At 39.2% G+C, this 21,363-nt stretch overlaps 1 protein-coding gene across 2 annotated transcripts in view; it reads left to right on the top strand.

Annotated features, from left to right (window-relative positions):
- Positions 1–21,363, top strand: part of LOC110440260 — a 100,661-nt gene that overhangs the window by 2,934 nt on the left and 76,364 nt on the right. For both annotated transcript variants that reach the window (XM_021483226.1, XM_021483225.1), the window contains 4 exons: positions 387–484; positions 2,089–2,238; positions 2,925–3,137; positions 3,535–5,633. In XM_021483226.1, coding sequence (XP_021338901.1) covers positions 387–484; positions 2,089–2,238; positions 2,925–3,137; positions 3,535–5,633 — 2,560 coding nt within the window. The remainder of the gene's footprint in view (positions 1–386; positions 485–2,088; positions 2,239–2,924; positions 3,138–3,534; positions 5,634–21,363) is intronic.

Genomic DNA, 21,363 nt, shown 5'->3' with positions numbered 1-21,363 from the left:
ACCTATACTAACTTTTTAAAGAAATGTGGAGGTTATTTTTCTCTTCATAAGGTTCTGAATGAAACTTATCTGATATCCAATCAAACGTCCTCTTTGCGATCATGAACTCATTTTATCTAAACAGCTCCTTACGGGGTGTTTTAATGACTTGTTGAAATGTTTACATCTCTTTTGTGGAACGTGAATTCAAAGTCAAAATTTTAACGTCTCAACTATGCCGAGAAAAGTGCGTGTTCTTTAAAATCAAAATAATTAGAAACATTCATTTGAAACATGTAGAGAAATACAAATATAACTTATTATTTTCGAAAGCAAAGTCGAGTACACGATAGTTTGTTTTTTATTTCTCTTCCAATACGACGATTAATGTTTCTCCATTTGAACAGGACTGGCGGAAACATATGCTGAGGCTTCATCGGAACGACGAAAGCGAGACATCCATCTTATAACCCGACGCAAACGACAAGATAATATTCAAGTTCAGGTATAGTATGTTTTAATCATATGATTGTATATCAAATCAGTAAAACATTCAGTTCATTAAGTTATTAGTAAATATGTAATCTGAACTCATACTTGTCCTATCTGTAGTCCCCGGTTTCAAAATTTATAAACGGACATATATATGAAAAAGCCTCAGTTATTAAAACCTATGTATTTTGTCTGTTTATATGCACATTGATCTAATCCGCTTGTACATAAAATGCCTGGTTTATCATTTTTGCCCCAGCATAAATTTTAGTCATTACCATCTTTTTTTTCATATAGCCAAGTCTAGTAAAACACGTCCTCTACTGTTCTGGCAGAACATTTAAATACTCTACCACAGTACATTCATCCTCGATATCCAGGAATCGCGCTCACTTTTACTCTCTGCATCGCTGAGTATATAATAGCAAATTCGAAGGCTCAGTCTTCGCCACCTTAGGGATGAGACGAGAAGACTAGTTTGATCCTCTGATCCACATCAAACGAATATGTCGGGCGCTTAACGGTACAACTAACTAACTTTGAAGTCGGGTGTCGCTCCTCTGTAATCTTCAAAGGACAGGTGTCGGCCTAGCGATTCGGCAGGTTTTTATTTTACGTGAGACCAATCAAAAAGCTAGTCGCGTGCCTTCAATTTTGCTATGATATATATGGTTTATGATGGTTTATGTAGCAAAGATGGCAAAATTTCAAAGTCTGCAATAGGACCCTACATAACTGTCTCGCTGCAAAAGTCAGCTTTCTGGTATTTCTTACATAGGTGTAGCAAAAAATGTTTGGCAATGTTTGAGAGATTGTATAAAATGCGTTTTCATTATATGGGCATTATTTCCGTTTTTTCACATTTTGCATGGGTCAATTTTTGTACTTCGAGGACCTGTAGCCCTTTCTACATACCATGATGTGGGACAATAAGATTTTTTACGAGTATTGATGAAATCACCTAACACGTCTCATAATATTCCATAAACGTCAGAAAAGGTCCAATCATACTTCTGAGATATCTTGCCACAATTTTGAATTTTGAAAACTGAGATTAGTAAATGAGTTTATTATATTGCAAGACAAAACAACTGACATAACGTACTGAGCCTTATCATACTTTAAGTATGAAACCGAGAATAAGTGTACGAGGTTATCATGTTAAAAACCTAACAACTGAGAAATATTGTCGGAGTTTATCATGTCAAAATACATATAAACAGAGATTTAGTGAAGGAGCTTATCATGTTCTAAACATAAAACTGGAGATTAATGTAGAAGTTAATCATTTTAAAATCATACAAATGATATAAAATAAAGACTGGCATCGTATTTCAAACATAAAACTGATATGAGAGTTAGTATAGCGCTCTAAGAACTCATCATATTACAGCATAAAAATACCACGAAAAAAGTTTTCGTTTATATAAATCCGATAAATATTGAACAAGCGAAAACAAAAGCAGTTTAACTGTGTCATCGCGGAACTGTGGTTCATCTCAATGGTTCAGATATATATATATAACAGCCGCATACCGACACCTTCCAATGGGAAAACACAAGTTCTATGTAAAAACAACTATACTCTACAATATCTCCTTTTTCGTTTATTTATAGATTACAAATATAACGCGGAATGACGTTGAAGACGGTGTTGACGTCGCATTTTATATCCTAGAGGATGGATCAGCGGTGCCAGCACAAACTGCCAAAGAAAAATACAACCGACTCAGTGAGGTGGAGACAAGCGCTATTCTAGGCTATCCGGTACGTACCATGTCGAATTTGTTGTGGTTTTTTTTATGTCTTTACTTCTGTGCAACGATTTAGGTTGTTGGAGGCCTAAGTAGACCCTTCCGAAAGACACGGAAGTAAAATCCAATCATGAAAGGTGTTCCATATAAGTCGCATCATAAGGACATACATAAAACATACAATAGGATATATCAGGACCCGTATTCATGAAACCGTTCTCATGCTCAAACTCAGATTTTGGGCTCAAGCCCAATTGCTTGATCCCGTGATAAATCTATAAAACTTCACATTTTGACAATAATTTGAAAGAAATCAGGAGAGGCTTAAAGGAAAACATCGTTTTTTTGGGTTTACACTTGACTTTTTTAAGATATCATTTGATTCAAACTACAAGATAGTTGGTATGAGCACAATACATGCTGGTGCATGAGAACAGTCTCGTGAATACGGCCCCATATCTCTCCTTTCCCTGAATCCACAAGATGGAAATAGGCTGGGACATATCGGGTGTGTATGAGCGATGAGAGTTCATGTATAGTATTTTTCATGTAGCAGCTCATAATGTTCAATTACCAGGTAGGCTTTCAACATGAGTGGATATTAATAAGTAAAGGATTGGGAAAAGGGCAGTTTAAACTTTCTCTGGTAATTGTGTAAATTGAACAAATGTATGACGTGTCAAAATGTCTGTTATCCAGGTTTTAGAGCCAGTGTCCTTAGCGCTGAAGACACCTGAAACAGATCAGCCAGATACAGGTGGATTGTCCGGCCCCTTGACCATACTCCTAATTGTTGTGCCTTCTGCCATTGTGGTCGTGCTAACACTCAGTTACTTCATAATGCACTATGGTGACCAACCACGGACCGGCACGTTGGCCTCGGTCAAGTCTGGCCACAGCGGATCAGGTCAGGTAGGGTCAATGTCGTAAACTAAATGTCTAGGTAGCTGTTAATAAGACAGACTATAACCCTTTTCAGTAAGTGCACAACCGGTCATTAGAACTAGTGCAATGAGCTTGTATGTAAGACAGAACATTGGTCAAAATGTTCATATATAGATGGATTAGGATTGATACATTGATATTCTAGTTTAATTCTACAAGTTTCACAGAGGGAGCTTCAAAAATGATGTAATAATGATCCTATATTGATCGTCCGCAGTCTTGATTGACTCGAAGACTCTTTTAACTCGACATGTTTTGGTCTATCAATCTGAGCAGTTTTTACTGTCTTTTGGTATCTGTGGATGACGTCCGTAATTTTCAATTAAACCAATAAAATTGATACAGCACACAATTTTATTTGTAGAAAAGTGAGTCGCTTGCGGATCATGACCTTGTGATCGATATGGAGAAAGGTGACATTGTCAGCCGTTCCTCAGTCGACAGTGGAAGGTCGACGGCGCGGAAGACGTCAGCCTGGTTGAGGACAATGTGGAACGACTATGACCCTGACGTCACGGACGTCAAACAACCATGTGACGAAGTGATTGACGATAACTGGGATACATTAAGTATGACACTCAAGTCGAGGTCCTGGTCTCTAAAAAGCTACCCTTTCATCGACAATGATATAAAGACAAAGCGTACGAACAGCAAGGGGAAAATGCATATTTTTGAACTTCCGGATACAAATCTCGATGAGGTGTCTCAAAAAAGTAATCCAGATCTTCAACGGTTTGATATCATAGGCAAAACAAAAAATCATATCAAAGGGCTTCAAGAAACAGATCTTGGTCAGAAGACCTTTGATATTGCCAACTTACGGAGTACTGAAGACACGAAAGTTATGCAGCAAGATCAGGCAGATAGGAAGAAGGCAAGGACTAGACAAGAACCTAATGGCAACGTTAGAACTCCGTTAGTAGACATCCCTGTTACCAGTATTAGAGACAGGGAACCGTATGTAGGAAAGAGACAAAAGCGTCAATTTAAAACCAATTCCAGAAGAAATTGGAAACGTAGGAAAGCCTTTAAGCACACATACGAAGGTTTTACAAACAAATTCCGACCTGATCCATTGGCTACCAGTACTTTACAGAACAGTTCCGTTACAGATTATGGTACCACTCCTAGTGGTGATCGGTTTGAAATAGCGTCAACATATTTTGGACCATCTATTCCATATCAGAATGGAACTTCTGGAGTATCAAATTTCGAAGGATTTTCGACTAATATCATATCAGATCCTATCTCCACTAATTTATCATCAGTTGAAGCTCGAGTTATTCCTTGTTCAACATTTGTTGGGGACAATGCATCTGTTCAGTTCGAGGCACCGTGTACGTACTACGGATCAAACATTCCAAATGGAATCGGAACTTCAGCAGTACGCGGAGAGCAGAATGGGGAACAGGATACACTACCTTTAAGAGCAGTTCGTTTTGGAAGTATTGATGTTATACCTGAGCCAGAGTCACTGGCATTTATTAAAGGTTCGAGTGAAGAACATGATAATCAAACAAACATGCATGTTACCGAATTTGCAACATTTCCTAATTCGACAATTCTTGAAAATGATGAAAGAAAAGAGGTTCCTGGATATCCCAACTTTGACGTGATGGTACCACATACAAACCTCGACACTGAACAGCTTTTAATGACTGACGAGTATAGGAAAGCAGAGTATGGATTTTCTAATGAAATATTCCAACATTATGAGCAGACGCCGATAGTTCGTCTACAAGAAAGAGAATCGCAAGATCAATATTACTTTGCGTTCGATGAAAGTCAGGCACAAGACCTTCCTTTGACGATCACTGATGATGCTGTGTACATTGCCGAACACAACAACAGACAAAGGGACAAGAGAGCCAATCCCCAGCATACAGAACCATTGTATGCGAATCATTCTCATGATCGTCTTTATAAGGACGCTGAGACAGGTCGGATGTGGGGAGGAGGGTTCAACAACTCACAGCTGTTGAACCTCGGTGACATGAGCAAACACAGCACACCTATACAACCTACATATGTACATCTGTCCGGCGTATCCAACAATAGTTGTACCGAGGATGTTGATCTGTCGCTCGACATCGGGGGACGCACTGGGCGTGTACAAGATAGAGCAGAACGATCAAATAAAAACAATCAAAATTACGATGACAACTTCCCAAAGGGGGAAACCACCAATATACAGCAATATGGGGTCGATATACATCCAGCAGACCACACCGGAATACAATATTACAACACAGGACAACCAACATGGCCGAGTCGGCAATCAGTGGAATTTATAGGTCTGGAGGACGATTATCAAATTGCCGAAACTAGATTCCCATCATTTGAACCTGGATATACGCCTAACAGCCAGGGAACAAATCCCACCATTGTCATTTCACATGTACCACACCAGCGCGATGATCCGTATGTGATGTTCCAGGACGATGAGTCTACCCACAACTTGAGGTGAGTATCTGCTTTAAATTTTTGCAATAGAAGGGAGATAATTCCTACTGATTATATTAATGTGACAGGTGTCATTATTTTTTTAGTGCCTCCGCTAGGAGTTGAACCCGGTGCATCGTGTTTACTAGTTTTGCGCTCTACCAAATGAGCCAAAGAGAAATTATCTGTAGCTGAGTAGGAAGCAGCTAGTATGTGACAAGTGCGATATTAATAAACTATTCAGACCATGGGAGATAACTTTTGCCACCTTGTCTTTGATATTTAATATCGTGGCGGACTTTTCTGACAATTTTATTTAGTGTACAGAAAAAAAAATGTAGTGCTGCATTATTATTTTTATATCCCAGTGCGCTAGTTTACGTCACCGATAACCACATTCAGCTTTGAACGATGCCCACTGACAGCTTTATCAAATCAATATATTTGCTGAATTTGTTGGAAGAATATTTGACAGAAAATCATTACGTCCGCGAAAAGGTTGCTATATGCCAGCAGATTTGATGTTATACGTTTTGAAGCTGACTGTATATATACCTTAGACACACTTGTCGAACACTATGATGTAATGTTTAGATATATATTGATGTCACTTAATAACACTTATTTCGAGAAAAGCTTGATTGCGTGATATTTCCCCTAAAACCTTGAAGAGGTAATGCGGGTTGGCTTTTTGTAATAGGTCTCACTCGTCACGCATACTACAAAGTTTTTTAATGACAGCGGTACTGTAGTTGTGCATCTATATTTCAGTATCGGGTCTCAGAAAAAAAGTGTTTCTCACCCAGATTGATGTTTTCAAATCTTCAGGGAACACGTTTTATAGATTATATAAAGATTCAGCTCACAGGGACCTGGAAATTTGTTACAACTATGTTTTGCACTTAACTGAGGTGTTCATAGTAATTGTACAGGTTTTATGGGTTTAGATCAATTTTCGGTATAAAAAACCCCATCCAAATGATGGTATTAGCACTAAACCTCTAAAACGTGTATTTTTTACTTTGAACGCCTAACCATCATTGGGAGTGTGGCGTTTCTATCGAAAATTGATGTAAACCCCTAAAACGTGTAAAAAAAATACTCTTAACGCCTCATTTGAAGGCCAATTATAGCTGTAACAAATTATCAGGTCCCTGTGATTCAACCCTGCAAATTCAGAGAATTACATAATAGGTCCACTATACCACCTGCGTGGTATCATAAAAGATAAAAACTGACTCATGTGGGCCCCCTGCTGCATCGGGCGCTTTTGTTTGTTTTATAACGTGTTTGACCTAGAAAAAGAAACAGAACGTGTCGGCTGTCCCCGTTGGAACACTTGGGATCTCTATTTTTTTTCTTTTTTCACTTCCCTACCCACTTTTCCGATAGTGTCTCCCTAGGCAACGGTCTTCATTTGACCTTAGCTGTTTTGATGGGAATCACACTTGACAAAGGTTCCAAGTACACACCTTGTAACTTGTTATTTATTTATGTGGCAATTTTAAAGGTGAAAGCTGCCTTGCTCTCAGTAACGAAAGAAACCTACCCTGTGCAATTTATCAATTAATTATTAATTAAGGATCTTTAATTAAGTACCGGAATGGCAGTATAACTATATCAGAAACATATTGTCACAAGTCTCTTACAGCTCATTGAAATCTATGTATTGCAACATCTGATGTTTCAAATGTAACCATGGAAACATGAACTTGCATTTCTTCATTCCCCAAACATTTTCTCCCCTTTGTATATGCTTTTCTTTAAGGCTCGTCTTGGCAATACCTTGCTTTTGGCTTTAGTGCTGAGCGTTCGCCAAAGTGAGGAAGATCAAAATCAAATTCCTTAAATTGTTCAGCTTAACCGGATGGAGTGACCACATGGACCTGATAAGTCGTTTCAGCTTTATTCAGACCTTAACTAAGGTTTTCGGAGTAATTTTACACGTTTTATGGACTTAGATCAACTGTCGATAAAAATACCACCCAAATTATGATACCTCAAGTTGATCTAAACCCTTAACACGTGTACAATTACTCTGAACACATTGGTTTAGGTCTAAATATACCTGTAACAAAATGTCATGTCCCTGTGTGCATGTCCCGCTACCTGTCGAGGTTTTGTCTTTTCATTGAGATGGCACTTATAGTTGTCTTTCAATAGCTCAATCTTTCGTATATTACTGTCTTCTCTCGTGTTTATCTACAAAGTTCTACCGTAAGTTAACTAAGACAAGGAAGAATGAGGAAGGGGAGGTGTAGAGGAGATGCCCCACTCCCAGCGGATGGATCTGGGGGACTTTCAGGAAAATTGTCTTTATTTTTCTGAAAAGCTGCAGGAGCATGCAATCTCCCGTGTTCTGCTGGCCATTTCCATGTCTAATAAAGACGCATATTAGGCTAATGACACTTCAAACCAAGATGCAATGTATTTGTGAGCACTATATATTATTCAGCGATACTGTTTAATTATTGAATACAAATCTAAATACATGTGGATGAGGTGGATTTCTTTTAAGAATTATCCATTGAAATTAATTATTTCATTTTTTAATCCCTTAAATTTTAGATTTAATTGTAGTAATACGCCAAAATAAGACCTCTGATCGGATTATGGTGTTCCCAATACTGGGAATTAAAACGTCGTGTTTCCCTCTCGCGATTGAGTTTACCCCTTCTTATTCCCTCAATATTGGAACCTATGTGGTAAAATGGGCAAGAGGCATCACACTTTAGTTGCGCTCTTTGATACTATTTTGTCGAAACGAAGACTGGCGGAGAGTAGAAAAACTACGATAGGCAACTAGTCTATTAAGCAGACGACAACTTTGCGAGTATATAGATGATGTTTTTGTAATTGTCCTTGTGGGGAAACATACAATATAGCCTATAATGTAATCTATTGAAAATGATGTGTATGAGTAGGCGTGTGCGCGTGTTCGTGCCTAGGTGCATAGCTGAACAAAGAGTGATGACGTGCCCTGGGGTGTTGTATAAATATTGTATCATTATGTTATATAATGGATTATCTGTACTAAAAAGATGTGTTGGATATTCTGAAATAGAACTTACACACAAAGAAAAAAAAAGATTTTATGTATACCTATATATACACACACACTTAAACAAAGGCTCCCGGGAATTTGTTACAGCTATATTTGAATCTAAACTGAGGTATTCAGAGTATTTTTTCATATTTTCTAAACTCCTCAATTGTGTCGTTTTTCACATTTTATAAGCATTGAACTGCCTTTTTTTCCATGCGTTCGTACTCGCATGAGTTTAAAAAAAAAATAGCGTTCAATCCTTGTATTTACATTCTATTTTTTTTAGTTATAATTGACTTGAATACAGATCTTCCCTAATATTTTGATATTGAAGTGACTGGTCGTCAATGCAAACGAGATTTTATTAAAACATATTTATCGCCCCAAATTTGAGCCACAAGTTATATCAAACGAGATTCCCAGATCAGCCTAACGTCACCAAATTACTTGCTTCTAACACTTTCTTAGGTTATTCGAGACGGGAGGGGAAGGTTCAAAATGACGCTGATCAAATTTCGTTCATAGCTCTATGAACGTTATTTCTTCTGGTATTGCTTATAGAGAAACTCGCTGTGGAAATGTAAAATAATATAGGGGTTAAGATCAGTTTTCGGTAAAAGTGACACATCCATGCAATGATAAAATATATTTATAAATGTAAAATAATCTCAGGTCCCTGTGCACCTACATTTGTATAGGGTGGAATACACTCCATTAACTTGGAGGTTCATAGTGACAACGTATAAATTAAGGCACGTTTAGATACTAATTTGTCGATCTTTATGAATTGGAATCAGGTGATTTTATATTTTTGGTTTTTATATGGCTAAGCGTCATATTTGCGGAGAGGTCATTAAAGGACGTATTACTAAACGGCTGATATAATATGTAATATATATGTACGTCTCTGTGTGAACTGACTAAATCAAATGTGCATTTTCAAATTACGATACCTTTACCTGAATAACGATTATTTCTATTACTTTTATTTAGACAATTATATTGACCTTCGGACAACTTTACGTTAGTTTAGCATTATCCTACGTATTGAGACAGGCGGGTATTTAAATCTCCCGGGTATATTTCATAGCCTCAGTTTGACGCCCGTGCGACACTTCGAGCCGTTTTGCGTTTGTCGTTATGATTACCAGGTGAATGGCATCGTGACAACGGAACAACACCGGGTACCTGTCTCGTCAAGTCCACGATATTTAGTACGTAAACAGTGTGTCACTACAAAATGTCGGACAGTGGATTAACGATTAACTTAAATCACTGTAAGTATTATAAAACATTTGTACTATTGATGTCTAAGGTCATTTTTATGGTTGTCACACCTGTAATTAACGGCCAGGCCAGGTGACAGGTGAAACAGAAGGACGCTACTTGTTATCGGTTATTGATTTTCTGTTCAGTCGAAGTGCAATGTTTATGTGGCGTTGATGTTGGACCTGTGCCTCAATGATCATGTTATATAGTGCTCTGCTGAATTACGCTAGCTTGGTCTGTGCATTATAAAAACAAACAGCTCTTCAATTAATTAAATCAATTTTTTGACATCGGTTGGGTCTTTCTTCTTCTTCTTCCTTTACAAGGATCAGACTCAAAGGTTTGTGTGCACTTGATCCTGGGAGGTGGCATTAAAAATGTTAAAAACAATTATTTTTGTTAATTTGTACTATAAGATGAAAACAGAAAACACTTTATGGAACGTTGAAACTAGCCAGGGCAGACCTGAAAGAGTTCAGGTTTGGCTCCTGTGCTAGGGATGATGGTAGCGAATTCCAGTTAACAATAGTTCTAGGGAAGAATGAATATTTATACAAATTTTTGTGGGTTGATATTTGATTAATTCTGTGGACTTTCTCCAGTCATCCGCTATAAATTAACATTATGAGATGTGAGTTTAAATGTGTGTGGGTTTGGATGAATTTCTGGTGATATTCAAATGTACTAGCTAACTTACAACTACACTGTTTCACAGTCGTGCTACATCTGTACATGGTCAGTAGACAAATATGATTGACTTGTGTATGTGTGTGCTAGAATGATTTCCGATTGATTTACCAATGAACTCCAATGTTTCATGGTCTCGCTACATACTGACAAGATAGTCCCATTGATGAAACTAATGAGCGCGAGTCTATAGCAAAACATTCAGTGACTCATGTCGCTGCAGGCCGACAAAGGTGTTATATTACTGTGACGTTAAATAGTGTAACATTTATCGCATTACAAACCAGCAGACTGTCAGTATCTATTTATTAATGTCAGCCATGCATTCTGTTTGAATTAGTGTCAGTGACTTTTTATGGTATAGACTTAAAGGACAAAGAACCCATCCCAACCTATATTCCCACCACCATCTCCACCTCATTCTTGCACCCGGCCATCTCCATGCCATATCCACATCCTTCTCTGATCAGTAGTTCCCAAACCCATCCCCACTCCATTCCTACACCCATTTTTGCTAGCAATTCCCTCATCCATCCCCACTAGCAATATCCTCACCAATCCCCACTAGCAATAACCTCCCCAATCCCCACTAGCATTATCCTCATCAATCCCCACTAGCAATATCCTCACCCATCCCCACTAGCAATTCCCTCATCCATCCCCACTAGCAATATCCTCATCCATCCCCACTATCAATATCCTTACCAATCCCCACTAGCAATATCCTCGCCAATCCCCACTAGCAATATCCTCATCCATCCCCACTATCAATATCCTTACCAATCCCCACTAGCAATATCCTTACCAAGCCCCACTAGCAATATCCTCACCAATACCCACTAGCAATATCCTCACCAATCCCCCCTAGCAATATCCTCACCAATCCCCACTAGCAATATCCTTACCAATCCCCACTAGCAATATCCTCACCAATCCCCACTAGCATTATCCTCATCCATCCCCACTAGCAATTCCCTCATCCATCCCCACTAGCAATATCCTTACCAATCCCCACTAGCAATATCCTTACCAATCCCCACTAGCAATATCCTCACCAATCCCCACTAGCAATATCCTCATCCATCCCCACTAGCAATATCCTCACCAATCCCCACTAGCAATATCCTCACCAATCCCCACTAGCAATATCCTCACCAATCCCCACTAGCAATATCCTCACCAATCCCCACTAGCAATATCCTCACCAATCCCCACTAGCAATATCCTCACCAATCCCCACTAGCAATATCCTCACCAATCCCCACTAGCAATATCCTCATCCATCCCCACTAGCAATATCCTCACCAATCCCCACTAGCAATATCCTCACCAATCCCCACTAGCAATATCCTCATCCATCCCCACTAGCAATATCCTTACCAATCCCCACTAGCAATATCCTCACCAATCCCCACTAGCAATATCCTCACCAATCCCCACTAGCAATATCCTCACCAATCCCCACTAGCAATATCCTCACCAATCCCCACTAGCAATATCCTCACCAATCCCCACTAGCAATATCCTCACCAATCCCCACTAGCAATATCCTCACCAATCCCCACTAGCAATATCCTCACCAATCCCCACTAGCAATATCCTCACCAATCCCCACTAGCAATATCCTCATCCATCCCCACTAGCAATATCCTCACCAATCCCCACTAGCAATATCCTCACCAATCCCCACTAGCAATATCCTCATCCATCCCCACTAGCAATATCCTCACCAATCCCCACTAGCAATATCCTCACCAATCCCCACTAGCAATATCCTCATCCATCCCCACTAGCAATATCCTCACCAATCCCCACTAGCAATATCCTCACCAATCCCCACTAGCAATATCCTCATCCATCCCCACTAGCAATATCCTCACCAATCCCCACTAGCAATATCCTCACCAATCCCCACTAGCAATATCCTCATCCATCCCCACTAGCAATATCCTCACCAATCCCCACTAGCAATATCCTCACCAATCCCCACTAGCAATATCCTCATCCATCCCCACTAGCAATATCCTCACCAATCCCCACTAGCAATATCCTCACCAATCCCCACTAGCAATATCCTCATCCATCCCCACTAGCAATATCCTCACCAATCCCCACTAGCAATATCCTCACCAATCCCCACTAGCAATATCCTCATCCATCCCCACTAGCAATATCCTTACCAATCCCCACTAGCAATATCCTCACCAATCCCCACTAGCAATATCCTCAACCAATAACGTCTTCATTCCTGACACATCTAGCCTGAGTTTCCTGTGGCCCTGACACCAGACTCATAGACATTTTGGCAATAGATATCCCACATCACAAATCTACCTGTCAAAATGTCGAAGAATCATGTGTCAGGGCCAGAGGAAACTCGGATTAACCAACATTCATCATGACTATAGCAATTCCCTAACCTATTAATTCCCACTAGCCATTTCTTTACCCATCACCATTAGCAATTCCCACACCAACAAACCTAATAAACTCCATCTTCAACCACATCCTCCCACACCTGTATACTCTACACCTGTATTCCCCACTCCTGTATATCCCACACCTGTTTACCCCCATACCTGTATATCCCACACTTGTATATCCCATACCTGTATACCCTCACATCGTAAACCCCACACCTGTATATCCCACACCTGTATACCTCCACATCTGTGTACCCTCACCTGTATATCCCACACCTGTATATCCCATACCTGTATATCTCATGCCTTTTTACCCCCACACATGTATAGCCCCACATCTGTATACCCTCTCCTGTATATCCCACACCTGTATATCCTCACACCTGTATATCCCACACCTTTACACCCCCACACCTGTATACCCTACACCTGTTTATCCCATACCTGTTTATTCCATACCTGTATATCCCACACCTGTATACCCCTACACCTGTATATACCAAACCTTTATACCCCCACATCTGTATACCTCCACACCTGTATACCCTCACATCTGTATACCCCCAAATCTGTATACCCTCACATCTGTATATCCCACATACCTTTATACCCCCACACCTGTATACCCCCACACCTGTATACCTCCATACCTGTATACCTCCACATCTGTATATCCCACATACCTTTATACCCCCACACCTGTATACCCCCACATCTGTATACCTCCACACCTGTATTCCCCCACACCTGTATACCCCCACACCTATATACCTCCATACCTGTATACCCCCACACCCGTATACCCCCACACCCGTATACCCTCACATCTGTATATCCCACATACCTTTATACTCCCACACCTGTATACCCCCACATCTGTATACCTCCACACCTGTATCCCCCCACACCTGTATACCTCCACACCTGTATACCATCACATCTGTATATCCCACATACCTTTATACCCCCCCACCTGTATACCCCCACATCTGTATACCTCCACACCTGTATCCCCCCACACCTGTATACCTCCACCCCTGTATACCCCCACACCTGTATACCTCCATACCTGTATACCTCCACATCTGTATATCCCACATACCTTTATACTCCCACCCCTGTATACCCCCACATCTGTATACCTCCACACCTGCATACCCTCACATCTGTATACCCCCAAATCTGTATACCCTCACATCTGTATATCCCACATACCTTTATACTCCCACACCTGTATACCCCCACATCTGTATACCTCCACACCTGCATACCCTCACATCTGTATACCCCCAAATCTGTATACCCTCACATCTGTATATCCCACATACCTTTATGCTCCCACACCTGTATACCCCCACATCTGTATACCTCCACACCTGTATCCCCCCACACCTGTATACCCTCACATCTGTATATCCCACATACCTTTATACTCCCACCCCTGTATACCCCCACATCTGTATACCTCCACACCTGTATACCCCCACACCTGTATACCCCCACACCTGTATACCCCCACATCTGTATACCTCCACACCTGTATACCCCTACACCTGTATATCCCACATACCTTTATACCCCCACACCTGTATATCCCACATACCTTTATACCCCCACACCTGTATATCCCCCACTTTTATACCCCCACACCTTTATACCCCATACCTGTATACCCCCACACCTGTATATCCAACATACCTTTATCCCCCCACACCTTATATCGCACACATTATACCCCCACACCTTTATACCCCATACCTGTATATCCCCCCACCTGTATATCCAACATACCTTTATACCCTTACACCTGTATACCCCACACATGTATACCACACATCTGTGTACCCTCTGCTGTATACCCCCACACCTGTATACCCCCACACCTTTATATCCCACACCTGTATATCCCACACACACTTTCCAACATTAATTTCATATCATTCTCCTGTAATGTTGAGTTTTGGTAACTAGCCATCTACAATAACATCCTACCCTCCACCTGAAAATCGCCCAAGATCAAGACTTAAGGCTATATCCTACCTTTTCAACAAATTTTACAAGCCCATATAAGTCATATCCTACCTTACTGTGGAATGCTTAGGCCTCCTTCCAAGAGAGCTCCAACATAATAATCTTGTTAATTAAAATTAAGGACTTACTTTAAATGTCAAGAGATAAAATGCCTTGATAACATTGAGGTAGTTTTGAATTGTCAATGCTACAGGTATTGTTTTTCAAAGAAGAATTTATTTTAAATCCCCTGTATAATTTATAATGCATAAAGAAGCAGCATATTAGTCTTTTAGTCTTGGGGTAAATAAAGGGGATATTCTACTGCAATTCTATGTAGAATTAGGGTCTAAATGCCTACAGTGTATTCTATGTTGTCATTACTGTTTTAACAGAGCTGTTGCCATTGCAAACTTTTGGGGGAAATACATATAAAAAGCCTCAAAATGAAATTTCAAACACTCTATAGTCCTAGTTCCTCTTCAAGGAATATTAAAAAATGCTATCGTATCTTGAAATAATAATTTGGAGCTTTTTCTTGAAGCATTTTGGGGCCCAAATTTTGCTTTGCTTCCTATGGAAAATGCTGCTACAAAGTATTCCCAAAACCTCTAAAGTTACCAAGTCTCAGATATACCTACATATTTTCTTTTCTGTAATTCTCGACTTGTATACAGATGGCAATGCAATAGCAACATCTAAAGTGAAATAATAATTTATAAATAAGGATTTTTTTCGATTTCTGTATGCATATATATATACAAATGTATATATATTCAGAAAAATCTCAATTTGGCTCACTACGGTGCATTGTGTCCCAAGCCCCAGGACCAATTCCCAAAATAGTGGAGTAAGGAATAGCTGTGACATTCAAAAACTCTTCTGTCTGAAGTTGTACTTTGATGTCGTTGTCTGCCTGTCGAGATAGAAAAAGAGGATGTCTGTAGATTGGTCCTGAATCAGAAGTCATTCAACTCTGCTGTCTGTTTGAATGACTCTGACTTGAGTTGGGTCGTAAAGCTACAGGTGTCACTATACAGGTGACTGTTCATTGTGATTTCTTATCTAACACCAGTTTTATAGGGCTGTTGACACCTTAACTGAGTGATCGAGAGTCGAGCTAATGGGATTACACTGTCTCAGGAACTCCAATATCATTGTATGTGGCCAGTTTGAGGCACAAGATGTCTCCTGAAACGTCATTATTGGTGGTCGTTTTTTCACTTAAATTTGACTGCAGTCTGTGCCTGCATATAAATTGGGAAACTATAGCAGTATTTTTGTAACAGGAAAGGGAAAATATGCAGCCAGAATGACAAACAGTTTACCAGTTAGGCTACCTGCATGGCCACAGGCATCTGACCCAGTTTAATTCTGCTACATTTTTTTGAAATTAGAGAAACTTTCCTGATCTTTTCTTCATTTTTAATAAAGCATTTTTTTTTTTGCTTGTGGAAGCTGACAGTTTTAAACTGTACAACAAGGCAAAAAGAAATCACAGATTATCCTTTTTTTGTAATATTCACATAATTTTTTGGGGTAACAGTAACTGGACCTGGTGACCTCAGGTAGCTCAGTTAGTAAGAGTGTCCTTGTAGAATTGGGAGGTTCTGTGTTTGATTTCCGATTTGGTTTTTGCATTTTTTTTCTTTTCCTGTTGCACAAATAATCACTACATATATACAGTTATGAATAATTCATTTTGTCTGATTAGTACCAGGCAGCTCTAGATGTATTTTTGCTGATAAGAGCCCATATGTATGTATATAAATCAAAGTCAATGTACCAGCTGTGAGATAATGGATTGTGATGGACATTTTCAATATCTTGTCTAGGAAATCAGGTTCTAAGTATATATTCTGAAATGAAAAATAAAGCACCCTGGTAATACATCAATGCTATTATTAGTCCCCCATGAACAACTGTTCTAGAGAAGGGGACCTTAGGTTAGTACTCTGCCTATTCCTCAGTCACTACTTTGGGGTGTATATCCTATCTTGTCACCAACCATTGCAAAATTGTGTATGCATGCAAGTACATTTTCAACTTGGGATGGCAAAGTGTCACATACTGTAACTAGATCTTGTATCCCACATGTACATGATTTTTTTGTGTTATATCTGATATACTCAGTCACTTACAATTGCAACTTTTTTTGTGTGAGTACCACTTGGGATGGTGGCATGTCCTGTACTGATTTCAGGTATCATACCCCAATATATATACAGAGTTATGGCCCTTTGTTCTGTACTGATGTCAGGTATCATACCCCAATATATATACAGAGTTATGGCCCTTTGTCCTGTACTGAATTCAGGTATCATTATCATACCCCAATATATATACAGAGTTATGGCCCTTTGTTCTGTACTGATGTCAGGTATCATACCCCAATATATATACAGAGTTAAGGCTCTTTGTCCTGTACTGATGTCAGGTATCATATCCCAATATACATACAGAGTTATGGCCCTTTGTCCTGTACTGATGTCAGGTATTATTATCATACCCCAATATATATACAGAGTTATGGCCCTTTGTCCTGTACTGATGTCAGGTATCATACCCCAATATATATACAGAGTTATGGCCCTTTGTCCTGTACTGATGTCAGGTATCATACCCCAATATATATACAGAGTTATGGCCCTTTGTCCTGTACTGATGTCAGGTATCATACCCCAATATATATACAGAGTTATGGCCCTTTGTCCTGTACTGATGTCAGGTATCATACCCCAATATATATACAGAGTTATGGCCCTTTGTCCTGTACTGATGTCAGGTATCATACCCCAATATATATACAGAGTTATGGCCCTTTGTCCTGTACTGATGTCAGGTATCATACCCCAATATATATACAGAGTTATGGCCCTTTGTCCTGTACTGATGTCAGGTATCATATCCCAATATACATACAGAGTTATGGCCCTTTGTCCTGTACTGATGTCAGGTATCATACCCCAATATATATACAGAGTTATGGCCTGTACTGATTTCGGGTCTCATGCACCATTATATACAGAGTAATGACCCTTTGCCCTGTACTGATGTCAGGTATCATTATCATACCCCAATATATATACAGAGTTATGGCCCTTTGTCCTGTACTGATGTCAGGTTTCTTACCCCAGTATATATACAGAGTTAGGCCCTTTGTCCTGTACTGATGTTAGGTATCATACCCCAATATATATACAGAGTTATGGCCCTTTGTCCTCTGCTGATGTCAGGTATCATGCACCAATATATATACAGAGTTATGGCCCCTTGTTAGTTTTCTGTACAAAACTTTGTCCTGAAGTGGGGAGGAACAGATTGCTCGCAATAGTTTTCCTTGTTCTTACTTTCATTTCTTTAACTGTGTCACCCTTTCATAGCAAAAGCTTTCCAAACAAGATGAATAACTATCATATTTTGGGTATTTCCCCCCTTAAACTACATACTGTGATACTTTAAAGAAAAGAATGAATGATGCCATTACAACAGATAGAAAGGTCTTAAACAGATTCATCGGCAACAAGGTAGCTCATCTTTGTTAGAGTGTTTTTGTAGAGTCCAGAGGGTCTTGTGTTCGAATCCTGGTCTGGCCATGCATTTTTCCTCTCCTGTTACATTGGTACCCAATGAAATGTGCCCATAGGTGGTGGTATAAGGTCTTGTGTGTTTTCAGGTTTGTGGACTTTGTTAAAGGAGGACAAATGTACTGGGACTGGGTCGATCGTCATCGACCCCTGGGCTCATATTCATGAAACTGTTCTCGTGCTCAAATTTACATTCTATGCTCAATTTCAATGTCTTGTACTGTTGATAAGATGTTTAAAATTCACATTTTATGAATGATTAAGAAGAATTTTGGAGAAACTTCAAGCCAAGTACAATATTCGATATCCAGATTTCACATTTTGTCTGTGTCACGTGACATGATTTAAGCCAGTTACTAGAAATTTGGTTGAGTATAGCTCCATGCTCTGAGCATGAGAACGGTTTTATGAATACAGGCCCAGGCAGCTCAACTGGTAGAGCGTCCATAGAGTTTAAAGGGTCCCAGGTTTGAATCCTGTTTTAGCCATGCATTTTTCCTCTCCTGTTACAGTTGGATCAATATTTGTGTGAGTGTGTGTAATACGGAATGCTGCATGATATTTAACCCTAACCAGAACACTAAGTGTGGACAGTCATCCGTTGTTATGATACTGAAACAAGCTTGACTGTCTTGTAACAACCTCTAATTCACAATTGATGTGGGGTTGGGTTGTCAATTACTGTAGTTTCAATCCATTAACAAAAATATGATACATCATGAAAAAGGATTTTGTGAAAATAAAATACTTCATAATGAAATGATGTCATTTTTGCCCTCAAGCTGCATCTTCTCCAGTTGCAGCGGAAGGAAATTAAAAAAAAAATGCACTGCTCACTCAAATTCAATTTCATATTTCTAATAAATTCATCTTTTTTCAATGTGGAAAATTGATGGCAAAATAATCAGTTTTGGAATTCCTTTTTGCTTGGCAATGAAATGTAATCTGCGTGTCCGTTTCGTTGACAATGGGATTAATGCCGATATATCTTGTGTTAAAAGTCTGTGTGCCTGGTAATAGCTATTTGATAGAGGGTGGTGATTGTGGTTTTAATTTTGAGACCCATTCAGTTGATTTCTGAGGCCTAGTTAAATGAACACAATTTTAGCAGGGGAGGATTTTTTTATATTTTTTTATTAGAAGGATATGTCAGTCTGAAAATTTAAAACTAAATTTAATTGTCAACATTTGTGCACATAATAGAAAATACATTGGTACATGATGGCACAACAAGAGGGATTTAAATGTGTTTTTGTCCAAACTAAAGACATCCAACACGCAACCTAAACATCAATTGCAGTTTGCCGTGCTACCAATTGAGCTGAAGGGAAACTACTTTGAGCTGGAAGCTTAATTGAAGCTAAAAGACATCTGTGAATATATGTACAATAAAACTTTGCCAATCTACTGCCCTCTTTTTTAAATGTGCTTGCCTCCAATTACTGCTTCAACCCAGGTTCAATAGCTCACCGCAAGTGCTCTTTGTCGGAAAGTAGCCTGCTATTCAAGAACTTTAAACTGACTTTTTTCCAAGAATGAATATGTCTACATTATAGCATGTGAACTTTTATCTGGTTATTTTTTCAAGTCAATCACCTATTTCAAAACTTAGTTGGTTAGAACACTGACACCATTATGTAAACCGGAAAGAGTAGTGTATTTCTGCCTGACCCAGCAATCAAACCAATATTCCATTCACCAACTTCCCTGTCCCCTGCTCTACGAGTGGAGCTGGAGGGAAATCCTTTCAGTGTGAAGTTAGAAGCCGATTTTGACCTTTATTGCACAGTTTACATTCAATTCACGTTTTCATAAGGTGTTTCATACACACATGTACTAGGTAGTTATTTCAACACCTTAGGTAAGTTAATCAGACAAATATTGACTCTACCTGTCCAGACCGTTACATGCAGTAGACATTGGTGTGTGAAGACTGTTTATTAAGGACTTTTAAACATGAACAATAATAATGGTCTCGCAGGAGTTATCATTGAGTCCAGGTGAGCCTTTTACAAAGAACTACAGTGTGTACTAGCTGGTACGGTAGGATCAATATTCAAAATTGAATTTCAATGACAACTACTGTACATATTATTATCAATATATTATCCCAGAACAAACTTTCCCTTTATTAATATCTTTTGTACAGAAACACGCCTCACAATCCAGGTATATTCTGTATCCTGGAAGTAGATCATGCATGCAACTATCTCATGTCTGATACTGTGTAAGGTCTCAATCGTGGTGTAGGTCTATACCATATTAAACAGCAGTGTTGTCTTTGACTCAGGGTATCACAACCTTGACCCAAGGTCATATATCCAAGGTCAAGGCCATGGAACATGAACAGTTAAATTTTGTGTCATTGCAATATTTTCATAAATTTTTGCATGATTTTGATTAATGTTTCACTTCACACTGTTGTTTCCTAAAACCCAAGTCTGTTTCTAGGTCTTTGGTCCTGAAAGTTGTATCTCTAAAGTCAAAGACATGGACCATGGACATCTAAAATGGGTTTCCCATGTATATTTCTGTATTTCTGTACCCTTTTATGGATCTTGATGATACTACACAACATTGTTTCCTTAGACTCAAGGGTATGTCTTGGTCTTCGATCTAAGGTCATTTCTCCAAAGTCAAGGTCATTGAGCATTGGCATCTAAAATGTTGGTCTGATTAATTTCTGTTCCCCTTTGATGGATCAACATTGCATATACACACTATTGTTT

Source organism: Mizuhopecten yessoensis, unplaced genomic scaffold (assembly GCF_002113885.1).
Source record: "Mizuhopecten yessoensis strain PY_sf001 unplaced genomic scaffold, ASM211388v2 scaffold11177, whole genome shotgun sequence".
NCBI classification, from domain to species: Eukaryota; Metazoa; Mollusca; class Bivalvia; order Pectinida; family Pectinidae; genus Mizuhopecten; species Mizuhopecten yessoensis.
Note: the sequence above shows the minus strand (reverse complement) of the source record. Positions and strands in the feature narration are given on the sequence as shown.